At 48.1% G+C, this 23,127-nt stretch overlaps 1 protein-coding gene across 2 annotated transcripts in view; it reads left to right on the forward strand.

Annotated features, from left to right (window-relative positions):
* The window catches only part of ARSK (arylsulfatase family member K), a 568,856-nt gene that overhangs the window by 76,325 nt on the left and 469,404 nt on the right, over positions 1-23,127 (forward strand). For both annotated transcript variants that reach the window (XM_069225619.1, XM_069225628.1), the window contains exon 2: positions 1,770-1,899. In XM_069225619.1, coding sequence (XP_069081720.1) covers positions 1,770-1,899 — 130 coding nt within the window. The remainder of the gene's footprint in view (positions 1-1,769; positions 1,900-23,127) is intronic.

Here is a 23,127-nt window from a genome sequence, read left to right on the forward strand (position 1 = left end):
AGGCCAACATCATTTCCCCTTGGTACCTCCATATTCATTTCATAGGGCTTCCCTTTTGGGGCTCCCCCTGGTCTCTAAAATCGTTTTGAGATTCCTTACTTCAAGTTGACCTTACGAATAAGGCATTTTACCAATACGCTTATTTAGCTTCTCTCACTCGCTGGGATTACTTAAAGATTGCTGGATATCCCATTTGAATTCAAATGCCTCTGCATAGTTGATTACATCTTCTCTAGGTAGAAGAAATCTGATATTCCCTGCCTGCACAAACCCCACATTGTTACTTGATTTCTGTGCCCAATAATTTGCAACTGCTAGCTGTTATAGGTATGAGAACGGTCAGCACAAGAAGCCTGGTCATCTTCTTCCTGCGCTGTAGAACTCCTTTGCAAGGGAATTTAGAACACCATAAAATCATCTGATATTTTAGAGGAACCTCAGAACACTGCTATTTTGTTAAGCAGTGAGAATTTGTTTTTCTGCTATTTTATTTTTAACTTTTTGATTTTTGAAAAAAGACAGAAGTTAAAATGACTACATAGTTGGGCGAAAATTGCAAGGCCAACTTAGAAAAACACTGAAATTCATGTTTTAGTTCTCTCTAGTACCTATACCATGCGCCTTCAGGTAACTATAACTCGAATTCCCGATCATGATGTCATTTCAGATGTTACAGTGAAGTTATGTCATGATTGTGATGTAATATGTGGAAAAATTAGGAGCGCCTGGGAGGGGCAAAGTTATAGTTACCTTAGGGCATGAGTGGTACTGACTGAAATGCAGTCCTGGGGCTACCAAATGGAACCAGTTAAACGCACACTTGCATTTTAGCTAATGGAACAGCTGCCAAGGGTGGCATCTTGTTTTATATGAGAATGGAGGAATGAAGACCATTGCTGTTAAGAACAATGCAATTAAGAACTCAAAGTTGGAAAACCAGGGTTTAGCTAATATTTACATTTGTGTTCGAATCAGAGATTTAGGGCCAGATGTAGCGAATTTCGCTGTTTGTGACGTGCAAACTGCACTCTGCAATGCACAAAACCCTTTTTGCGACTCAGTAACCTGGTTACCGAATCGCAAAACGGGTTTGCGAGTCGCAATTAGGAAGAGGAGTCCCCTTTCTAATTGCGAGTCGCAGTGCAATGCCAGATTGCTTTGTGACCGTGAACGCGGTCGTAGAGCAATCGCAGTTAGCACCCATTTCAAATGGGTGCTAACCCATTCGCAAGAGGGAAGGGGTCCCCAGGGGACCCCTTCCCCTTTGTGAATGGCATTAAAAACATTTTTCCAGAGCAGGCAGTGGTCCTATGGACCACTGCCTGATCTGAAAAAATGAAACAAAAACGTTTCATTTTTAGTTTTGTAATGCATCTAGTTTTCCTTTAAGGAAAACGGGCTGCATTACAAAAAAAAACTGCTTTATTTAAAAGCAGTCACAGACATGGTGGTCTGCTGTCTCCAGCAGGCTACCATCCCTGTGAGTGCCGCGAGTCTCACGGGGGTCGCAAATTGCGACCCACCTCATTCATATTAATGAGGTGGGCCTTTGTGACCCCCTTGCGAGTCGCAGATGGTGTCAGGGACACCATCCTACATTCCAATTTGCGACTCGCAATTTGCAAGTCGCAAATTGGAATATACCTACATCTGGCCCTAAATTCCTCTTTATCTATACCTTCAAATACGGTGTTCGTGGCTGCTAATCTGCAAATTGTTCATAGTCCTTTACTCTTTGTTTAATTAATCTTTGCTGTTTTTTTTTGCAGGATGGAAGGCTAACAGTTTTTACAGGAAACCACACAGTAGAGCTTCCTTTTGTAAACCTCATGAAAAGGCGCGGTGCCACTTTTCTTAATGCCTACACCAACTCTCCGATTTGCTGCCCATCTCGAGCAGGTATGGTTACACTAGGTGTATGTTTATTTGCAATACTTCAAGGATTGTAGGGGAAAGACTTAGGGCCTAACTATGAGTACGGCGGTCTTAGGACCACCGTACTCGCAGTGGCAGTCTGACGGCCACAATCTTGGCGGTCCGACAGCCAGATTACGATCCTGGTGGTCGAGACTGCCACCACTGCCAGGATCATGAATTCTGACGGGTTGGCAGTGGTGCAAGTCATGGTCAAGCACTGCGGTGACGAACCAGCGGCCTCTCCACTGCCATATTATGATCACTCCGCTGGGCTGGCCGGTGGAAACAGTGCAGCACCATTGGCTTCGGCTCTCAGGGAGAGCCGAGGCGAATGCCGCCGCACTGCCTGTGCCAGCAGCACACTCTATATAAACACTGTCAGCCACAGTAGACAGTGTGCATTCCAAGTGTGCTGACAGGGGAGCCCCTGCACTGCCCATGACATGGACATGTGTAGATTCCCCTGTGGCCCCCTCTCTGCACTTCCACCACCCTTTTCATGGTGGTGTCACTGCCTTACAAAGGCTGCCATGAAAAAGGTAGCGGAAAGGCAGAGATGGGGCCATGTCATGGGCAGTGCAGGAGATCCCCTGTCAGCACACTCGAAATGCGCACTGTCTGCTGTGGGTGACAGTGTTTATTTAGAGTGTGCTGCCGTCACAGACAGTGCGGCGGCATTGGCCTCGGCTCTCCCTGAGAGCCGAAGCCAAGGGTGCTGCACTGTTTCCACCGGCCAGCCCAGAGGAGTGATCATAATATGGCGGTGGAGAGGCCACTGGTTTGGCGGCCCCCTCCCCAAAGTAGTATTGGCAGTCCGACTATCGGACCACCAAAGTTTTAATGAGGCCCTCCGTTCTGTCTTTGTGTGGTATTACTAATACTTACACCTGTATTTATAGGGATCCTTGTGTTACCTAGATGTATGGTAGTCGACTCTATGAACATTCTCAATATACAACTCCACAATGTTACTGCACTAGTGCTGGTTATAACAGTGGCTAATTGGTAAATGGGTACAAAGTGTATGCAAGTCAAAAATGCAATTTGCCTCATTTTTTTGGGTCCCATACTGTGGCATAACCTTACACCTGAGCTTTGGAAAGCCTCTTATCATCTACTGTTCTGCAAGAGGTTAAAAATCTATGCCTTCAGTTAAACTCTCTTTCTGAGCCCTACACTTCTGCCTTCTCATTCCCTTCCTGTCAAAATGTCAAGTTACCCCAGTTCCTACAAATAAATAAATCAACTGGAAAGTGACAGTTGCCCGCCCCCTCGGAAATGACATCACATCCGTTACCGGGACTTCTGGTGCCCCTGAGATCCCTCCCCGGAACTGACATGGGTGTAGGGGTGTCACGTGGGTTGTGACATCTTGGGATCACGTGTTAGTCATGTGCCAGGGTCCTAAACCTGTGTCTAGGTCTATGGGCTATGTAAAATGAGGGCCATGCTGGTGTGTACCCTGTTTCTGCACCCAAAAGTACAAGTCTGGACATGTCAGACATTCAGGACCAAGTGACTGCTTGGGTGCCTCCTAACAGGACGGAGCATTGGGAATGTAAGGCCAAACCTCCACACTGCTGGCTAATCCAAAAAGAGGGACTGGGCAAATGTTGCAAAGTGCAAAGTGTAACCCCTCCACGTATCAGAGTCATTAAGGAGGGCATGGTACTGCTATGTGATGTAGAGGAGTACGCCCTTTTTGAACCACTGAATACATGTAAGGAGCAGCAAGAGCCCCATGCCAAGTCGTGAACCATAGCTGAAATAGGTTGTCAAGGCATTATGAAGAGATACAATCCTCTCACCAGAAAAGCCATCTCCTCAGGGGCCCAGAACACTATCAATAGATATTATCGTACCCTAGCACCTTCGGTGCTGGATGAGAATGCACAGCCGGCGGCCCCTAAAGATGGGAGTTCCGACGTTACCGGATTTCAAGAGGAACTTTGCCATTGGCTTGAAAAGCTCAGCCTCCAGGATTTGTGCCGACTGGTATCCCCTATTAAGGCGGACAGCAGCAATGCTTCGAAAGACGAATTAAGTGATGGAATCAACTTCATCAACACAGAAGAAGATGAAGAAAGTATAGCACCATGGAATTAGCTGATCTATGAAGATATGGGTTTTCAGGAGAACCCTGATCTTGAGGCATCGTACAGCCATCAAGTGTAAACTCCGAAGCCGCTTATACACCAATGGACCTATGCGACTCACAAGATTTCAGAGCAGCTGCAGAGTGTAGCAAAAATGATGAGGTTAGTAAAAAAAATACAAACGCTGTAGACACTTATTGTGTATACACTAGTATCATACTTTTAACGAATAGTTTGTTTTTTTCTTTCTGTTTGATCCGTAGAAAATATCCACAAAAAGAGATGCGTTAGAGGGGTCGGCGCCAAAGATTAACAACGTAGATTTTTACTGCTTATGACAGTCTGAAAGTATTACAAGTCAGAACAAAGAGCCGCGTAAGAAATGTGTTTGCATATACAATAGCACAGATCTTTGGGTGTACCCTATGACGCCATATGGCCTGTTAAAGGTTTTGCAACAACTGTTGTGAATACATGTGTTAAATGTGACTACTATAACCTCTGTTATGGGCATAAAATTAACGAACCCCAGGAAGGGGCTCACAAGTGTCTACACGAGTCGTACACAGCAAGAACAATTCAACACATATGTAGCAGGTTAGACCTGCACAAGGTATATAAGTTGTTAAGGGTTGTGTACGGGTTGTCCGTTGTGAAGAAATATGTCCACGCTGATACGATTAAGGTCTTGGCAGCAGCGATCAATGAGATCTGATACATGGGTGAGCCCTGCTCAAAACCCGAACGTATGCAGGGGATGTGTATCTCTTTTGACAAAAGATTGATAGAAATGCCACAGTAAGACAAATGTGTCATATTTATTATAAAAACAGAAGAATGGGGTCTTTGGCCCCATGACGTTTGTTTAAAAAAAAAAAAGGTTGAGGGTAGCAGGTCCTAAATGTGTTATTTAACGCTACATACTTACTCACTTGTAGGACAAGAATCAGAGTGTCATGGTGCAAGATGTCTGTGAGTTACACCCTGGATACATATGCATTGCCAGAATGGTATATGTGCTGCTTAAAGAAAGAATAGCTGAAATACACCCAGTAACTCTGCAGTATCTGAACATTTCTGAGCCGTCAACTACGGGGCTGTGCGACATTCCTGAATGTATAAACAGATGGTGTATCAACTCATGGATGCCTACAGCGGATAAATACTGGAGTGTATACAAAGGGTGTATGCACAATGTAAGGAAATGGATCCCTGTTGCAGTTACCCCCCACTTTTTGTCTGATACTGATGCTGACTTGACTGAGAAGTGTGCTTGGACCCTGCTAACTAGGCCCCAGCACCAGTGTTCTTTCACCTAAAATGTACCATTGTTTCCACAATTGGCACACCCCTGGCACACAGATAAGTCCCTTGTAAAAGGTACCAGTGGTACCAAGGGCCCTGTGACCAGGGAAGGTCTCTAAGGGCTGCAGCATATGTTGTGCCACCCTAAGGAACCCCTCACCTAACACATGCACACTGCCATTGCAGATTGTGTGTGTTGGTGGGGCGAAAAAGGCAAAGTCGACATGGCATCGCCCTCAGGATGCCATGCACACAAAATACTGCCTGTGGCATAGGTAAGGCACCCCTCTAGCAGGCCTTACAACCCTAAGGTAGGGTGCACAATACCACGGGTGAGGGCATATCTGCAAGAGCAATATGCCCCTACAGTGTCTAAGTCTATTCTTAGCCATTGTAAGTACAGTTGTGGCCATATTAGGTATATGGTCTGGGAGTTTGTCAAAAACGAACTCCGCAGCTCCATAATGGCTACACTGAATACTGGGAAGTTTGGTATCAAACTTCTCAGAATAATAAACCCACACTGATGCCGGTGTTGGATTTATAAAAAAATGCACACAAGGGGCATCTTAGAGATGCCCCCTGTATTTTACCCAATTGTTCAGTGCAGGACTGACTGGTCTGTGCCAGCCTGCTGCTGAGAGACGTGTTTCTGACCCCATGTGGTGAGGGCCTTTGTGCTCTCTGAGGACAGAAACAAAAGCCTGCTCTGGGTGGAGGTGCTTCACACCTCCCCCCTGCAGGAACTGTAACACCTAGCAAAGTCTCAGGCTTCGTGTTACAATGCCCCAGGGCACTCTAGCTAGTGGAGATGCCCGCCCCCTGGACACAGACCCCACTTTTGGCGGCAAGTCCAGGGAAGATAATGAGAAAAACAAGGAGGAGTCACCCACCAGTCAGGACAGCCCCTAAGGTGTCCTGAGCTGAGGTGACCCCTGCCTTTAGAAATCCTCCATCTTGGTCTTGGAGGATTCCCCCAATAGTGATAGGGATGTGCCCCCTCCTCCCCTCAGGGAGGAGGCACTAAGAGGGTGTAGCCACCCTCAAGGACAGTAGCCATTGGCTACTGCCCTCCCAGACCTAAACACACCAGTAAATTCAGTATTTAGGGGTACCCCAGAACCTAGGAGACTAGATTCCTGAAACCTGAAGACGAAGAAGGACTGCTGACCTGAAGCCCTGCAGAGAAGACGGAGACACCAACTGCTTTGGCCCCAGCCCTACCGGCCTGTCTCCCCACTTCAAGAAAAACTGCAACAGCGACGCGTCCCCCAGGGTCCAGCGGACTCTGAAGCCTCAGAGGAATACCCTGCATCTAAAAGGACCAAGAAGCTCCCGAGGACAGCGGCTCTGTTCACCAAAACTGCAACTTTGCAACAAAGAAGCAACTTTTAAAGACCACACGTTTCCCGCCAGAAGCGTGAGACTTTCCACTCTGCACCGGACGCCACTGGCTCGACCTGCGGAAAACTAACTCTACAGGGAGGACTCCCCGGTGACTGCGAGCCCATGAGTAGCCAGAGTTGGCCCCCCTGAGCCCCCACAGGGACGCCTGCAGAGGGAATCCAGAGGCTCCCCCTGACTGCGACTGCCTGCTTCAAAGAACCCAACGCCTGGGAAACACTCTGCTCCCGCAGCCCCCAGGACCTGAAGGATCCGAACTCCAGTGCAGGAGCGACCCCCAGACGGCCCTCTTCCTAGCCTAGGTGGTGGCTACCCCGAGGAGCCCCCCCCCTTGCCTGCCTGCATCGCTGAAGAGACCCCCGGGTCTCCCCATTGAATCCTATTACAAACCCGACGCCTGTTTGCACTCTGCACCCAGCCGCCCCTGTGCCGCGGAGGGTGTACTTTCTGTGCCTGCTTGTGTCCCCCCGGTGCCCTGCAAAACCCTCCTGGTCTGCCCTCCGAAGTCACGGGTACTTACCTACTGGCAGACTGGACCCGGGGCACCCCTATTTCCATTGATGCCAATGTGTTTTGGGCACCATTTTGACCTCTGCACCTGACCGGCCCTGAGCTGCTGCTGTGGTAACTTTGGGGTTTCCTTGAACCCCCAATGGTGGGCTACCTTGGACCCAACTTTGAACCCTATAAGTGCTTTACTTACCTGTGAATCTAACAAATACTTACCTCCCCCAGGAACTGTTGATTTTTGCACTGTGTCCATTTTTAAAATAGCTTATTGCCATTTTTGCCAAAACTGTACATGCTATTGTGATGATTCAAAGTTCTTAAGATACCTGAGTGAAATACCTTTCATTTAAAGTATTGTTTATAAATCTTGAACCTGTGGTTCTTAAAATAAACTAAGAAAATATATTTTTGTATATAAAAACCTATTGGCCTGGAATTGTCTTTGAGTGTGTGTTCCTCATTTATTGCCTGTGTGTATGCAACAAATTCTTAACACTACCCTCTGATAAGCCTACTGCTCGACCACACTACCACAAAATAGAGCATTAGAATTATCTCTTTTTGCCACTATCTTACCTCTAAGGGGAACCCTTGGACTCTGTGCATGCTATTTCTTACTTTGAAATAGTACATACAGAGCCAACTTTCTACACACAAGTTAAGACTTTTGCTGACTACCGCGTTACGCACAGCTTTGGAGCTTCTGACTGATGATTATTTCACAAATAAGAGTTTTGTATTGTCAGGCCTAGAACTGTACAAGCTTATGAATGCTGTCAGGATCCTGAGTATACAAAGTTATAGGTGGGTGAGAGGGAAGTTGTGTCTAGAGCTATCAAGTGTATATCTATAAAAATAGCAAAAATGGTGACGCTGAGACCCGAGTAGCGGTGGGGTCCTAGTAATGTATGAAACGTGACATACTATGTACGTCTAGTGAAAAGTCAACATATTGTACTGCAATGCCTCCCATAAGACCAATAGCTAGAAACTGTAAAGTATGTTGTGTTTATGCGGGGCTAGTATTCTTTATTTTTAATAAAATGGCCTCACACAAAGCAGTTGTCTTTCATTTTAAGGATTGTAATAGTTGATAACATGTCCAGTGATGGGGGTTAAGGAAGCTTTATTATGATACAAGGGGTGTTGGTAGCTTTGGGGATACTGAAGCACTGTTTAGAAGGGCTCTAGCTGAAAATGAGCTGGTAAACAGAGCCCAGATGAAGATGTGGTTATTAGAGGAAGAGGCGTATTCACTCCATAAACCTCCCCGGAAACGGTTTAAGAGAAGACCTACAATCGTTAACGCTCAAGTAGATTATCAATGGCAGGCGGACATAATCAGTCTTCAAGATTTAGCAAAGCACAATAAAGGTGCTCGCTATGTATTAGCAGTCATTGATGTCTTATCTAAGTATGCATATGCAGAAGCCTTATTCGCTAAAAGTGGGAGCAATGTGACCGATGCCTTTAAAGCCATCTTCAGGAAAGGACCAACACCTCAGAAACTACAAACAGATGCTGGAAAATAGTTTTTATACCAGATATTTCAGAAATGACTAAAACAGCACTATGTTAAACATTTTGTAACGCACACTGAGGTAAAAGCGGCAGTTATAGAACGTTTTAACAGAACCTTAAAGTCTAAGATGTGGAGATATTTTACGCCCTATAACTCGTACTGATTCGTTGATGTTCTACAGGCTTTTATAGACATTTATAATGCCACTTACCACAGAACCGTCAAAATGGTACCCGTAAAGGTGACATCAGATAACTCGTTAAAGGTGTGGAGAACGGTGTACGGGAACCGGATCGCCACCTGTGTAAAGAAGCTGCTTTTAAAACAAGGTGACCATGTAAGGGTTTCAAAATTAAAAGGGGTCTTTACGAAGGGTTACCAACAGACTTTTAGTGACAAGGTATTTATAGTGGAAAGTGTGGAGCTTAAAGAGGATGTATATATTTACAGGCTAAAGGACTATGATGGGGAAAAGGTCTTTTACAAGGCGGAGCTACAAAAGGTAACTAATGACCTGCACAGGGTGTACAGGGTTTAAAAGATTCTGAAAAGGAAAGGTAGCAGCGCTAACTGCCAGGTTTTTGTCAAATGGCGGGGGTGGCCCGAGAAATTTAACAGTTGGGTACTGGCCAGTTCTGTGCAGGTTGTGTGAGTTCAACGGGGTCGTTGTAGACACGGAGATGGATACAGCTCCATTTTATATCACGCTACCGTCCAATGCTTCAAATGACATGTTCCCTGTCAATAGAATTTCTAATTATACAGTGAAATTGGCTAAACCCATAGACCTGAAAGGTGATTGGGAGGTAGCCCTAACAAAAATCTAATACCCCAGAACGTGGAATACGTTTTCAATGTATGACGCCGTACTTAATATAAAGTGTTCTCAGGAAGTTTTAACCATACATACGGGGTTTCGTCACAGCTATTACCCATCTGTGGCATTGGTGGTCTCAGCCATCAACAAAATCATAGCCAACATTGAGTTGTGTGCGAATATGCAGTTAGTTTTAGATAACGTTAGAGGGAAGGTGTTTCTTGAAGCTCCATATAGCGAGGCTATGTTTAACTGTTCGGGTAAATTAAAAAGGGTTTTAGGAACAGTATCAGAAGTCATGTAGAACTGGCCCATTTATGCCCGATATTAATGGTGGTTTCTATACACTCTTCGTTTATAGCGATATCGTAGGGGATAGTTATTCACTGTTGCTGAGATGGGCCCAGGTAAAGGGTGAAAATAGCACAGTGGAGTATATCCAATACAACAAACCAGACTACGTATCAATTTCTAAAAATCGTTTTGACACCATAACAATCATGATCTATGACGATCAGGTTGAGCCGGTGTCCTTTAAATACGGGAAAGTTATTGTTAAGCTTCATTTAAGACTGCGACGCAAGAGCGACTATTAACGAGTTATCATGGTGATTATGAAAACATACGGTGACCCCCATATTTGTATAGGGATTATTACAGATACCAGGCTGGTTATGGAGCCCCACCGCCGTACTTTCAAGTGGCCCTGGTTATGTATGGGGCAGGGTTTGGGGGTTTCATCCATAGTTTGTTTAGAAGAGCTATGCCATTCTTGAGAAGAGGCCATGAAATTGCAAAACCACATGTCAAAGCGGCTGCTACGAACATTACGCAGGATGTTGTGGGTTCCGTGACATCTGCGGTTGTTGAACGTATGAATAAACAACCCCAAGAAGGAGCGGGGTTGTTGTACAAGTCACGCACACGTGTTAAAAGGAACTGTGGAGTTTCAAAATACAATGACCCGCCTGCCCCCTATAAAAAAGACGCCGATCTTCAAAAAGCGCTCACAACCGAAGATCCGTAAGTCGGAAGAGAGTTACGAAGAAGAGGAAGAGAAGGGGCGCTAACGTAAATATTTTTTTTTAAAACTGAACACTCTGCAAACATGACCTTCGTACGTTGTGCATCGGGTGAATGCGCTGAATTGGAGTTAGAACTGTTTTCTCTCAAACCCACGCAGACTAGCATCGAAAACAGTTGTTTCATGGAGGTAGCAATAGAGTTTTATGTGTCAGGGTCCGCGGATATGTATCTGGATATCAACAATACACTCCTGCACCTCATCTATAAAATTGTAAAACTGGTTGGTTCCAACATATCGAACAACGCTAAAGTGGCGACGATCGCTTATCCCATAGCAACCATGTTTAATCAGGTGGACATCACCCTTGGGGATCGAGTTATCACACAGAGTGATAACAAGTACGCGTATAGGGCATACATTGAGAGTATTCCTAATTACAGCCATGATGTCCTGGACACTCAGCTTTCAGCAGGACTCTTCTACAAAGATACTTATGGTCATTTCAAAGCTACGGTGTTGGATGGGCACACTCAGGGTTTTGTGAAAAGAGCAAACTTTTCCGCCGGCAGTAGACAGTTTGACCTATCAGGACGCATACATTCAGACCTTTTCTACCAAGATAAACAGCTTGTCAATGGTATCAATCTTAAGATCAAACTAACCCGCAACAAGGATTCATTCAGTCTCATTAGTGGAGATGCGGAACAGTATAAACTTGTTTTACTCTCCGCCAGTTTGGTTGTAAAGAGAATGAAGGTGTCACCAAGCGTCAGACTGGCTCATGCAGTGGCCCTACAATGATCAAATGCCAAGTACGCCATGGAAAGAGTGACTCTGAAGATATTCAGCATACCCACAGGTACCCGCTTAACCCAACAGCAAAATGTATTTCTGGGTCAAGTACTGAAACATATTATCATATGGTTTGTGGAAAACACAGCTTTTAGTGGGCTGTATACCTCAAACCCATTCAATTTGAAGCACTTCGACATCAACTACATGGTGAATGAGGGTGCTGTGATTCCTGCAAAGCCGTACACGCTGACTTTTGGAACATCTAATTTTATCAGCGATTATCTAGGCCTGGAGTCGATAATAGGAAAACATCTGAGGGACTCGGGAGTCGTCATATCAAGAGAAGGATATGGGGCTGGCTACACCCTTTTCGCTTTTGATCTGACGCCCGACATGGGAAACCGGGATCACTATAATCTGATAAAAAATGGAAATCTAAAAGCTGAAATACGTTTTAGTCAACCGCTGCCTACCAATGTGAACATGGTTGTATTTGCGGTGTTTGACAGTGCCATTGAAGAAAACCACATCAGGTAGGTTATGTTTGACTAGCTTTAAAACATTGTACAATGGACACTGTACAGATATGTGAGTTCTTAAGCAGATATGAACATGCGAAGAAATACTTTTTAGATGTTTTCCCAAGCGATGGTCTACCCATGGAAATGGGTGTAGAAAAACCTTGATCGCTAGTCTTTAACACAGGTCCACATTATAAGGGTGGAACACACTGGGTGGGAATGTTTTTGGATAACGAGAAGCTTACAGTGTTTGACAGTTAAGCAGCTTTCCCCGAGCATAGCATATATACAAATCTAAAGAAAGCTGCTGTTAGGGTCGAGTATAACAAGATGTGGGTGCAGGATCCTCTAGGCATCACATGTGGGGAGCACTGTATATATTTTATTAGTAAAATGTCTGAGGTGTATAACGTTTAGAAATTTTCTAAATTTCTATTTGAACGATCTAGTAAACAACGATAGTATTGTTGTGAAAGATGTAAAAGAAAACACACGGGCTATGCTGTGCTCTGTTTAAACAAACTATGCCATTTGTCAAAAGTGTAAGGCCTTGTAATGCATATGCACGTGTAACGTTAAATGTCTACAATAAAAGAATTTAAGCTCAATACCGCCCAATACATTTTTATTCAGCCGCCAAGACACACATTAAAAACTAAAATGTTAAAATATGACATAAGAGTGATGAAACAGTTAAAAAAGTGTTTATTGCACATATTTTAGTACACACAATAAGCATCCAAACATGCAAATGAAAATAAATGTTGAAAGAAAAGCAATCAATATATTAATGGTTGTAAAATTATACACACAGACATATACAAAATACAGAGGATCACAAGTATCTCACCTTTAACCACAATTTCTTTTTTTTTTACAACGACTTTTTAGCTGGCGAGGGTAGGGGTGCGGTGCTCCATGGGGGGGTTAGTTGGAGGTAGACGTTGGTTTCAAAACAAGCGCTGATGGTGTACTTGGGGGGCTGTAAATAGGATCTTTCAAACTTTCTAGCAGCCTACAGTGTTCGGTATTACCAACATGAGGGGGTTAGTTGGGGGTAGACGTTGGTTTCAAAACAAGCAGTGATGGTGTTCTTGGGGGGCTGTAAGTAGGATCCTTCAAATTTTCAAGCAGCCTACAGTGTTCAGTATTAGCATAGCATAGAAGGAAGGTTGAGTTCTGCAGCGCCCTGTAGAAACTGGTCCCAACCTCTAGGCACTTTCTGGAGTGGTAGGGCTTTGGGGTGTGTGAAACCTTTGATGAGGTCGTACATATGAGACCGAGCAACTGGTTACCCTTTGTAGATGAATTCACCCTATTCATTCCAAGAGGTTAGATCTTTAGAAGCAGCCATGGTGCTTAGTAACATTTGCGCTGCACCTCTGTACCTCTGACTTACATTTTTTAAAAGTTCTTTAACAAAGATGTCTGTGGGCAGTGGTGACGGGTTCGATGACTGTGGGGGCTGTTGAGCCTTAGGAGCGGCGAGGGCTGGTGGTGGTGGATCAGAGTCGGGGCTATATAGAGTCAGCGTGTTTTTTTCAGACTGCCATTTCTTGTAATGATGTAGAAAGTTTTGAAGAACTCTGGAGTAAAGATTGGCTTTGTCGTGAGGTTTTAAATCAGTCCGATTTAAAATGTGTTTAATTTCAGCATCTAGGCGCAGTGTTTCATTTTTATGTATATCCCAAGCGTCGCTCATTGAAGGGCCCAACTGTTCCAGTTGTTGGCGCGGTACCAAGTATATCTTTTGGGCATTATCCACTAGTTCCCGTTTAGGAGGTTTGTAATTAAAGGAGTTGCAACGAGGGAGGTCCTTTTATTACTAAGCTTTTTGATAAGGTTACGCTTCTTCTTCAGCTCATCTCTGATATAGGGACATTACCTTTTAGGGTGTTTAGGACGATTTCTGAAATAGAAGTCACTAAGTCATCTAAAGCTGAGCAAAGGATGGCCTTTTTTTGTTGGGGGCAAGCTGTGACCAGCATTTTTAGGAGTGCTAAATTACGATGTACACGTGCAGACATGTTCAACACGTTATATTATAAGGTTTAGAAAGTAAATGTTACAAAAGTCTTTTTAGCCATTCTTTTTATACGCCTTGGGTCTGGTTTTAGGGGTGTAACCTACAGGGAGATCTGGTGGGAAAATATCAGCACATAGGCCCTTATTACAACCCTGGCGGTCGGTGTTAAAGTGCCGGAAATACCGCGAACAAGCCAGCGCTAAAAAAAATGGGATCACGACCATGGCGGAAACTGCCAACACAGACGGCCACTTTAACACTCAGACCGCCATGGCGGTAGCAACAAAAACCGCAGAGGTAACCGCCAACAGACATGCGGAAGACAATGTACCGCCCACACTATCACAAGGCACCAATCTGCCAGCTTTTCCGGGGCGGTACCAAAGCCATCAAAAGCATGGCGGAAACAGTACTCTGAAGGGAAACCACTCATCTCTCGACATTCCACAAAGAACCAGGACGCCATGGAGCCCGAATTGCAGATCCTACCCATGTTGTTGTATCTATCAATACACCACGAAGTGGAAAGAAGGCAGCGGCGATGATGGCGGTGAGTACTGCACCTAGCACACAGGGGAGGGGAGGAGGGAAAAGAGAGTGACACACACACACACACACGGCACACAACACCCCATTTCCCACCCACAACAACATACATACACACACACATATCCAATAACATCACAGATACACCCTGTCACCCCCTGGAAGAACGCAACGACAAAAGGAAATGAGTTTAACTAGTGTAATATTCGAACAATCAGATAGACCAAGAGAACAGCAAATAATCAGTATACACAAATATTTAAAGCAAGTACACAAGTCCGTACACTGTCTCATTAAATGTCAGTGGACCAGTGGTGCCAAAAAGCATGGGCGAAGCCCACACATGAAACCTGCCTCAAAACGGAGAGAACACTGCAGGGGCATCAGGTCGAAAAAAACAGGCACCTCTGGGGGAGGGGGGCACCTCAGCCGGATGATGGTACGACGCCACTGCTCCTCGAGGGAGCTCGATGCCCACTGCCTGGTCCTGGGGAGTGCAAAGCCACAGTCTCTAAAGTCTCTCAAGTGGGTTCACTGCCCACTGCTTGCTCCTGGGGAGTGCAAAGCCACAGTCTCAAGTCTCTCAAGTGGGTTCACTGCCCACTGCTTGCTCCTGGGGAGGTCAAAGCCACAGTCTCTAAAGTCTCTCGTGGGTTCACTGCCCACTGCTTGCTCCTGGGGAGTGCAAAGCCACAGTCTCTCCAGTCTCTCAAGTGGGTTCACTGCCCACTGCTTGCTCCTGGGGAGTGCAAAGTCACAGTCTCTCTAGTGGATGCCTTCTTCCACTGGTTCTGGAGGGGGCTTTGTACCCAGAGTGCTTCATCCTGCCAAGGAAGGGGTGAGTGGATGCATTTCTCCACTGGTTCTGGAGGGGGCTTTGTGCCCAGAGTGCTTCATCCTGCCAAGGAAGAGGTGAGTGGATGCATTTCTCCACTGTTTCTGGAGGGGGCTTTGTGCCCAGAGTGCTTCATCCTGCCAAGGAAGGGGTGAGTGGATGCATTTCTCCACTGTTTCTGGAGGGGGCTTTGTGTCCAGTGATGCTGCACACTCCATCCTGCGGCGACTTAGGCTACCAATTGCTGGTTCGTGTCAGTATTGGAGGTGGTGTCTCAAGTGGCGTGTCCAGGACGTCACCTGCAGACTCTGATGGCTGCACACTGGGGATGGGGCTGACGTCCGACAGAGTGCCATCGGCTGTGCACGAGGCAGTGCTGATGGTGGTGCAAGTGGTGGTGTCTGCGGCGGAGATGCTGCCAGTGCTGCCCGTGGGGCAAGTGACTGTTGTGGTGGATGGAGACACCATACCATCTCCGGCAGACTCGGATGGCTGATCCTTGGGGAGGATGCTGCAGACTGACGTTGTGGCAGCGGCGGTGCAGGTGGTGGGGCATGTGGCGGTCTGACCGGCGGTGGTGACCGTGGTGCATGTGGCTACCATCCCTGATGATATGGTGGTCACCAGCCCCTCACCAGGAGACATCGTGCCCAGAGGTGATGTGCCCTTTGGCTTGTGGCACTTCCCCATCTTGACAGTCGCTCCAGGGACCTTGGCACGGTCCACTCGGTGTCTGGGCGAGGCCTTGCTGGGTGGGTGGTGTGACTGTCCCCTGCTTGAAGCGGGCACTTTTTTTACCTTCGCAAGTGGTGGAATAGGGTGGTCCTTCTTTTCTGTCGGTGGCACACTGGCAGCTCTGACGGGTGCCTCCTTAGACCGTACTGGACTAGCAGGGACCACAGCGAATGCAGACTTGGTGGCTGAGGCTTGGGCTGGGATCTAGACATCCTGGCCCTAGGGGAAAGTCGGGGGGAGGTGTAGGGAAGAGGTTAATGTTAGCTAGGAAAAGTTTTTTTGACACACTGGGATGGGAAGATGGAGGGGGTGTGGGAGTGGAGGAAGAGGTAGTGGTTCTAGGAGTTGTACGTCTGCTGAGTTTGAGTGAAGGTGCATGGGTTGGAGGCTGTTGTGAGGTGGATGGCTATTGAGTGGGAGTGTGCCTGCGTTTGTGTACTTTGGGAGGAGGGCGTACAGACACACTGGGAGAGGACACAGGGGACATGTGAATGGTAGGGGGGGTGGTGATTGCACGTGAGCGGTGTGTACTGATGGTCATGCTGGTGATGGAGGCAGTGGTTGATGATGTAGTGCATGCATGTGTGAGTGGAGACAAGACTGGGAGGGAGGTGGAGGACGTGGAGAAGGGGCACACAGTGGAGGAAGTGGATGTTGGTATGTGTGCATGGGTATGGTGCTTGTGCGAGTGCCTGTGGGATGTGTGGTGCTTATGTTTTCCCGAGCCACTTTTGTGTGTTGATCTGTGGCAATGCTGGTCTGATGGTGTACTTGGGATAGGCTGAGGTAGAGGGGATTGGGTCTGGGTAGTGGACGTTGGAGGGGGAAGGCTGGACACAGGGACAATGGCTGCCATCAGTGCTGAGGCCAGAGCCTGAAATGCTCTCTGTTGGGCCGCCATGCCATAAGGAATGCCCTCCAGATATGCACTTGTTTGCTGCAAATGCCTCTCAACACCCTGGATGGCATTCATAATGGTTGACTGCCCAACAGTGAGGGATCTCAGGAGGTCAATAGCCTCCTCACTGAGGGCAGCAGGGCTGACTGGGACAGGGCCTGAGGTGCTTGGGGCGAAGGAGATGCCCACCCTCCTGGGTGAGTGAGCTCGGGAAACACACTGAGGGGCTGCTGGGAGGGTGGTGCTGGTAGGGGGTGGCGGCTGTACCTGTTGTTGGGGTGGGCACAGAGCTGTCCGCCACCGCCAGGGAGCTTCCATCGGAGGAGGAGTCGCTGTCGCTGGTATCCCTTCCTGTCCCTGTCGTGGAGCTCCCCTCGCCCTCCGTCCCACTGGTGCCTTCACCCTCCGTGGATTCACCCTCCAGGGCCATGTGGGATGCAGCTCCCTCCGGTGCCTCTGCTCCTCCGCCAGATGATGCTAATACACACAAGGACAGGGTGACAAAACAAGAAGGGGGGGGAGACAGAAAACAACCATGGTCAATGCCAGCAACACCACTACAGTTGGCGGACACAACACACAGGGAGCAGCCCTATGCACTAGGCCATACACCAGCAGTTAGTAAGAAATTCACCAGGCCATGGGGTCCAATGCCTAATACCATTTGCTGCACACCTGGAACCCACAGGAGCCTGTCCAGTTGTCGGTGCCCACTAAAATATTGGGGTTGGAGTGCCTCAGAGCCTGCCCAACAAGGAACCTACTCTGCCAAGTTCACCCTGGCCTAGGGGAACCCACAGCCCACATCCCCCACCCAAACACTTCGTAAAGAGCGCAGAGTCAGCTTAACGACTGTACTCACCCCCTTGTGGCTGCTGTGATGGCCTCAAGCGCCCATCCAACTCCGGATATGCCACCGCCAGGATCCGGAACATCAGGGGGGTCATGGAGCGATGGGCACCCCTTCTTTGTTGGGAGGCCAGCCCCAGCTGGGCCTCTGCCGTTTTCATGCTCCAGCGGCACAGGTCCTCCCATCTCTTGCAGCAGTGGGTGCTCCGTCTATGATTGACCCCCAGGGTCCGCACTTCCTTGGTGATGGCACGCCAAATACTCTTCTTCTGGTGCGCGCTGACCTAGAGGAAAGGTACAGGAGGAAAGGACATTACTCACCTGTCCGGACTGTCAGACTCATTGCCCACCAGTTCCCACCCATGCCCTGACGCACATACACTCACCATCCTCATGTGCAGCCCTCAGCCCCCCCATCATGTATCTTCCATCCATACCACACCAAACAGGCTTTGCCCACGCATCATGCTCACAGCGTACTCACCTGTTTGTCTGGAGGACCGTAGAGTAGCGTGTACTTGGGGAGGACCCCATCCACTAGACACTTGAGCCATTGTCTTCAACCGTCTACTGCGATGCTGCACAACGCCAGCGCAGTTACCTCATTTCGCCTTGTCCCTCCTCACAAGTCAGGCACCTGCCATTTCAGGGGGGCACATGGCATGGCACCTAACTGCTTCACACCACAATTTGGCAGATATACGGACAAACTACGCCACACACGGATTTACTCACATTACTGCAAACACACTTGTGCAACCTATGTGGTACATGACCTTCTGCTCACCATTCTCCTCCATAGGCCACATCCGCTGTAGCAGATGATGAGATGGCATCATCCTCTGGTGTACAGACCCCTGTTGGACCTGTCGACAATGGAAGACAGACACATCATTATCATCTACAGACTTGATCGTGCCACAATCCAAGACCTGTGTGCCCAATTGGAGCCAGACCTGATGCCAGCTATCCGCCATCCCACAGGAATCCCCCCTCTAGTGCAGGTCCTGTCAGTGCTCCATTTCCTGGCAAGTGGCTCCTTTCACACAACAGTGGCCATGGCATCAGGGATGTCTCAGCCAATGTTTTCTAACGTGTTGAGCAGAGTGTTGTCTGTCCTGCTGAAATACATGCGCAGCTACATCGTGTTTCCCCAGGTGGAGGATTTGCCCACAGTGAAAGCTGCCTTTTATGCCCTGGGACATATCCCCAACATCATTGGTGCCATTGATGGTACACATGTGGCATTTGTCCCCCCCAGCAGAAATAACAAGTGTACAGAAATATAAAAAGCTACCATTCAATGAATGTGCATATGGTGTGTCGGACCAGTACATCTCCCATGTGAATGCCAAGTACCCTGGCTCTCTGCATGACACCTACATTTTGAGGAATAGCAGTATCCCTTATGTGATGGGCCAACTCCAGAAGCACAGAGTGTGGCTAAAAGTGAGCCCAAGGTCCCCACACAGTATGAGTAGGTGTCTGGGTATGGGGTAGTCCAAAAGGGTTAGTGTGTGTCTAACAGTTATCCCTCGACATTTGCAGGTGACTCTGGTTACCCCAACCTCTCATGGCTACTGACCCCAGTGGGAATGCCAGGACAAGGACAGAGGACCGCTACAATGATGCACATGGGCAAACTAGGCGTATTATTGAGAGGACGTTCGGCCTCCTGAAGGCCAGATTCCAGTGCCTCCATCTAACAGGTGGCTCCCTATACTACTCACTGAAGAAAGTGTGCCAGATAATCAGGGCATGCTGCATGTTGCACAACCTGGCACTGCGACGCCAGGTGCCTTTTTTGCAGGAGGATGGGCCTGATGATGGTCTCGTGGCAGCAGTGGAGCCTGTGGACAGTGAGGAAGAGGAGGCAGAGGAAGAAGATATTGACAACCGAAATAACATCATCATGCAGTACTTCCAGTGACACACAGGTAAGAGACTGTAACTGCTCCTCACATTTCTGAATACTGTAGGACATTGGATAATTCTGCCTCTTAACCTAAGTCTATGGACACTAACAGTTCACTTTGGCTTTCAGTTTTTCAGATCTCGGTACCTCGTTCTGCCTTCTGCTATATGTTCTGCTGCCCAACAACTGTCATACATTGGTATGAGCAAAAGAACATTTACATTGATATTCGTTGGTGATGTTGTAATAATACATTTGTGAAAGATCAGACTGACTCCAGATTGGTTTGTGTTTCAAGGTTTTTTATTTAGGGGCTAATATGTAAAGAGGTATGTGGAAGGGGCTGGGTTGATGGTGGAGGAAGGTCCATAGTAGAGTCCAGTCTATCACAGGTGCATTGTCCAATGGGGCATAGGAAGGGGAGTAATTGCAGTTCAAGGTGGACAGGGTGACATAGTGGGACAGAAGGGTGACATTCAGGAAGGTCCTATTTCCTGGCGGGGTCTTGGCAATGTTCTCTGTCTTCTGCCTGGATCGCAGGGACAGTTTCTCCTTCTGCAGGGGGTAGGGTGCCGGTGGGCTGTTGTTCCTGTGGCGGGGCCTCCTGTCCACTAGTGCTGGGGGAGGTGGAGGGCTGTTCCTCGATTTGGCTAGTGTCGGGGGTCCTTTGTTGTGCCACTGCCTCCCTCATTGTCTTGCCTAGGTCAGCCAGCACCCCTGCTATGGTGACCAGGATGGTGTAGATGTTGGTGAGGCCCAGCCTGATCCCCATGTATTGTCCCTCCTACAGCTGTTGGGTTTCCCGAAACTTGGCCAGTACCGTGCCCATGGTCTCCTGGGAATGGTGGTATGCTCCCATGATGTTTGATAGTGCCTCGTGGAGGGTCGGTTCCCTGGGCCTGTCCTCCCCCTGTCGCACAGCAGTCCTCCCAGCTTCCCTGTTGTCCTGTGCCTCCATCCCCTGAACCGTGTGCCCACTGACCCCAGGTCCCTGATCGTCCTGGGTTAGTGGAGTTGCCTGGGGTACCTGTAGTGGTGAACACACTGCAGACTGACGTGTCCTGGGGACAGTGGCATGGGCCTGCTGGATGGGTGCTGTGGTGGTGTTTCCTGAGGGGGGAGGTTCTTTGGTGGCTTGGGACTGTGGTAGGGGAACCAACTGTCCAGAGGTCCCCGATGGGCCAGGCTGGTCATCTTGATCCAGGCATGCAGAGATGCTGTTATCACTGTATCACTGTGGGCCTCTTCTGTGGAGGGACTGGATATGGCTGGCACCTCCTGTCCGGTGACGTTGGGTAGAGGTCCTGTTGGGGTGTAAATGCATTGTTATTTTATCTGTGTGTGCCATATTGTGCAATGGGTGTCTTTCCCTCCATTACTGTGCTTGCACCATCACCTTGGCCCCTGTGTGAGTGGTGATTGTGTGCCCTGGGTGAGTCTCTCTATTGAACATGCTTTGGTGATGGGTGTCCATGCATGTCTGTGATAGGTGTCCATGCATTGTTGTTGCATGCAGGGCTTGGTTGTGGGAGTGGTGGGGCGTGATGGTGGGGTGTGTGGGAGATGGCGGAGTCATGGGAGTGAGGGTGTGGGTGGGAGTATGTGATGGCATGCAGGTAGGGTGGGGAGGATATAATAGTAAAGATATGACTTACCAGAGTCCAGTCCTCCTGCTACTCCTGTGAGGCCCTCAGGATGCATAATCTGTAAGACTTGCTCCTCCCATGTTGTTAGTTGTGGGGAGGAGGTGAGGGTCCACCGCCAGTCCTATGTACGGCTAACTGGTGTCTGGATACCACGGAACGCACCTTCCCCCGTAGGTCATCCCACCTCTCCCTGATGTCATCCCTTGTTATTGGATGCTGTCCCACTGCGTTGACCTTGTCGACAATTCTTCGCTATAGCTCCATCTTTCTTGCATTGGATGTCTGCTGCACCTGTGATCCGAATAGCTGTGGCTCTACCCGGATGATTTCCTCCACCATGACCCTGAGCTCCTCCTCAGAAAACCTGGGGTGTCTTTGAGGTGCCATGATGTGGTGTGAGTGATGTGTGAGGTGATGGTTGATGTGATGTGTGGGGTGATGTGTTGGGGTGTGTGGTGTGGTGTGATGTGCGTGGGTGGTGTATGAGTGATGGTGTTGTGTGCCTCTGGATGCTGGTGTGGTCTTTGCTTTTCTGTCTCTCTGCTTCTTCCACATTTTTCGGTGTAAGGGGTTGTGGGTAATGTGGGTGTGTGTTTTATAGTGGTGTGAGTGTGTGGGTGTGGTCTGTGTATGTGTGTCAGGTGTGTGTATTGTGTGTAGTTTGGATTGTCCAATGTGGTTATGTTTTGTAAGTGTGTGTGTACTTTGAGCATGGCGGTGTGTACCCCAAATGGATTACCGCAATTGAATGACCGACGCGTTGATTCATGGGTCGTGATACTGTGGGCGTATTTCTGTTGGCGTAACAGTGTGGGTTTTGGTATCGCCAGATTATCACCGACCTTTGGTGTGGCAGACTTGTGTGGGTGTCTGTACAGTGGCGGAATTCTCAGTGTGAGTCATAATACCCGTTGTGGATTTCTGCCGCGGACGCGGTATGTTGGCGTCCGTCGGCACCGCAGTCAGCGGGATTGTAGGAAAGTAACATCTTGCCTGGCATGTTACCCCCATTTTTACTGTATGTATGTTTGTTTTTGCCTGTGTCACTGGGACCCTGCTAGCCAGGACCCCAGTGCTCATAAAGTGTGCCCTGTATGTGTTTCCTGTGTGGTGCCTAACTGTATCACTGAGGCTCTGCTAATCAGAACCTGAGTGTTTATGCTCTCTCTGCTTTTAAAATTGTCACTGCAAGCTAGTGACTAATTTTACCAATTCTGATTGGCACACTGGAACACCCTTATAATTCCCTAGGATATGGTCCCTAGTTACCCAGGGTATTGGGGTTCCAGGAGATCCAGGGTATTGGGGTTCCAGGAGATCCAGGGAGCTGTCGTGAAACATGTTATGAAGATGTTTATATTGTTACACATTGTGGAGTACTCTTTAGTGTACTTCCAACACAGAGCGGCTGTCTCATCATCGATAAACTTGCAACTGGACACCTCACAATGGGGGGCAAAAAGGTACTTAAACAACTCATCAGGATCTGTTATTATGGTCGCATTTGACAAGTTTGTACACTGTGCGAATTTCCCCCATAATGAGTTTAGACATAGGCCCTCATTCTGAGCCTGGCGGGCGGCGGAGGCCGCCCGCCAGGCTTCCCCCCTCCGAAATACCGCTCCGCGGTCGTAAGACCGCGGAGGGTATTCCGAGTTTTCCCCTGGGCTGGCGGGCGGTCTTCACAAGACCGCCCGCCAGCCCAGGGGAAAACTCCCTTCCCACGATGACGCCGGCTCGTAATAGAGCCGGCGGAGTGGGAA

This window comes from Pleurodeles waltl, chromosome 1_1 (genome assembly GCF_031143425.1).
Source record: "Pleurodeles waltl isolate 20211129_DDA chromosome 1_1, aPleWal1.hap1.20221129, whole genome shotgun sequence".
NCBI lineage: Eukaryota > Metazoa > Chordata > Amphibia > Caudata > Salamandridae > Pleurodeles > Pleurodeles waltl.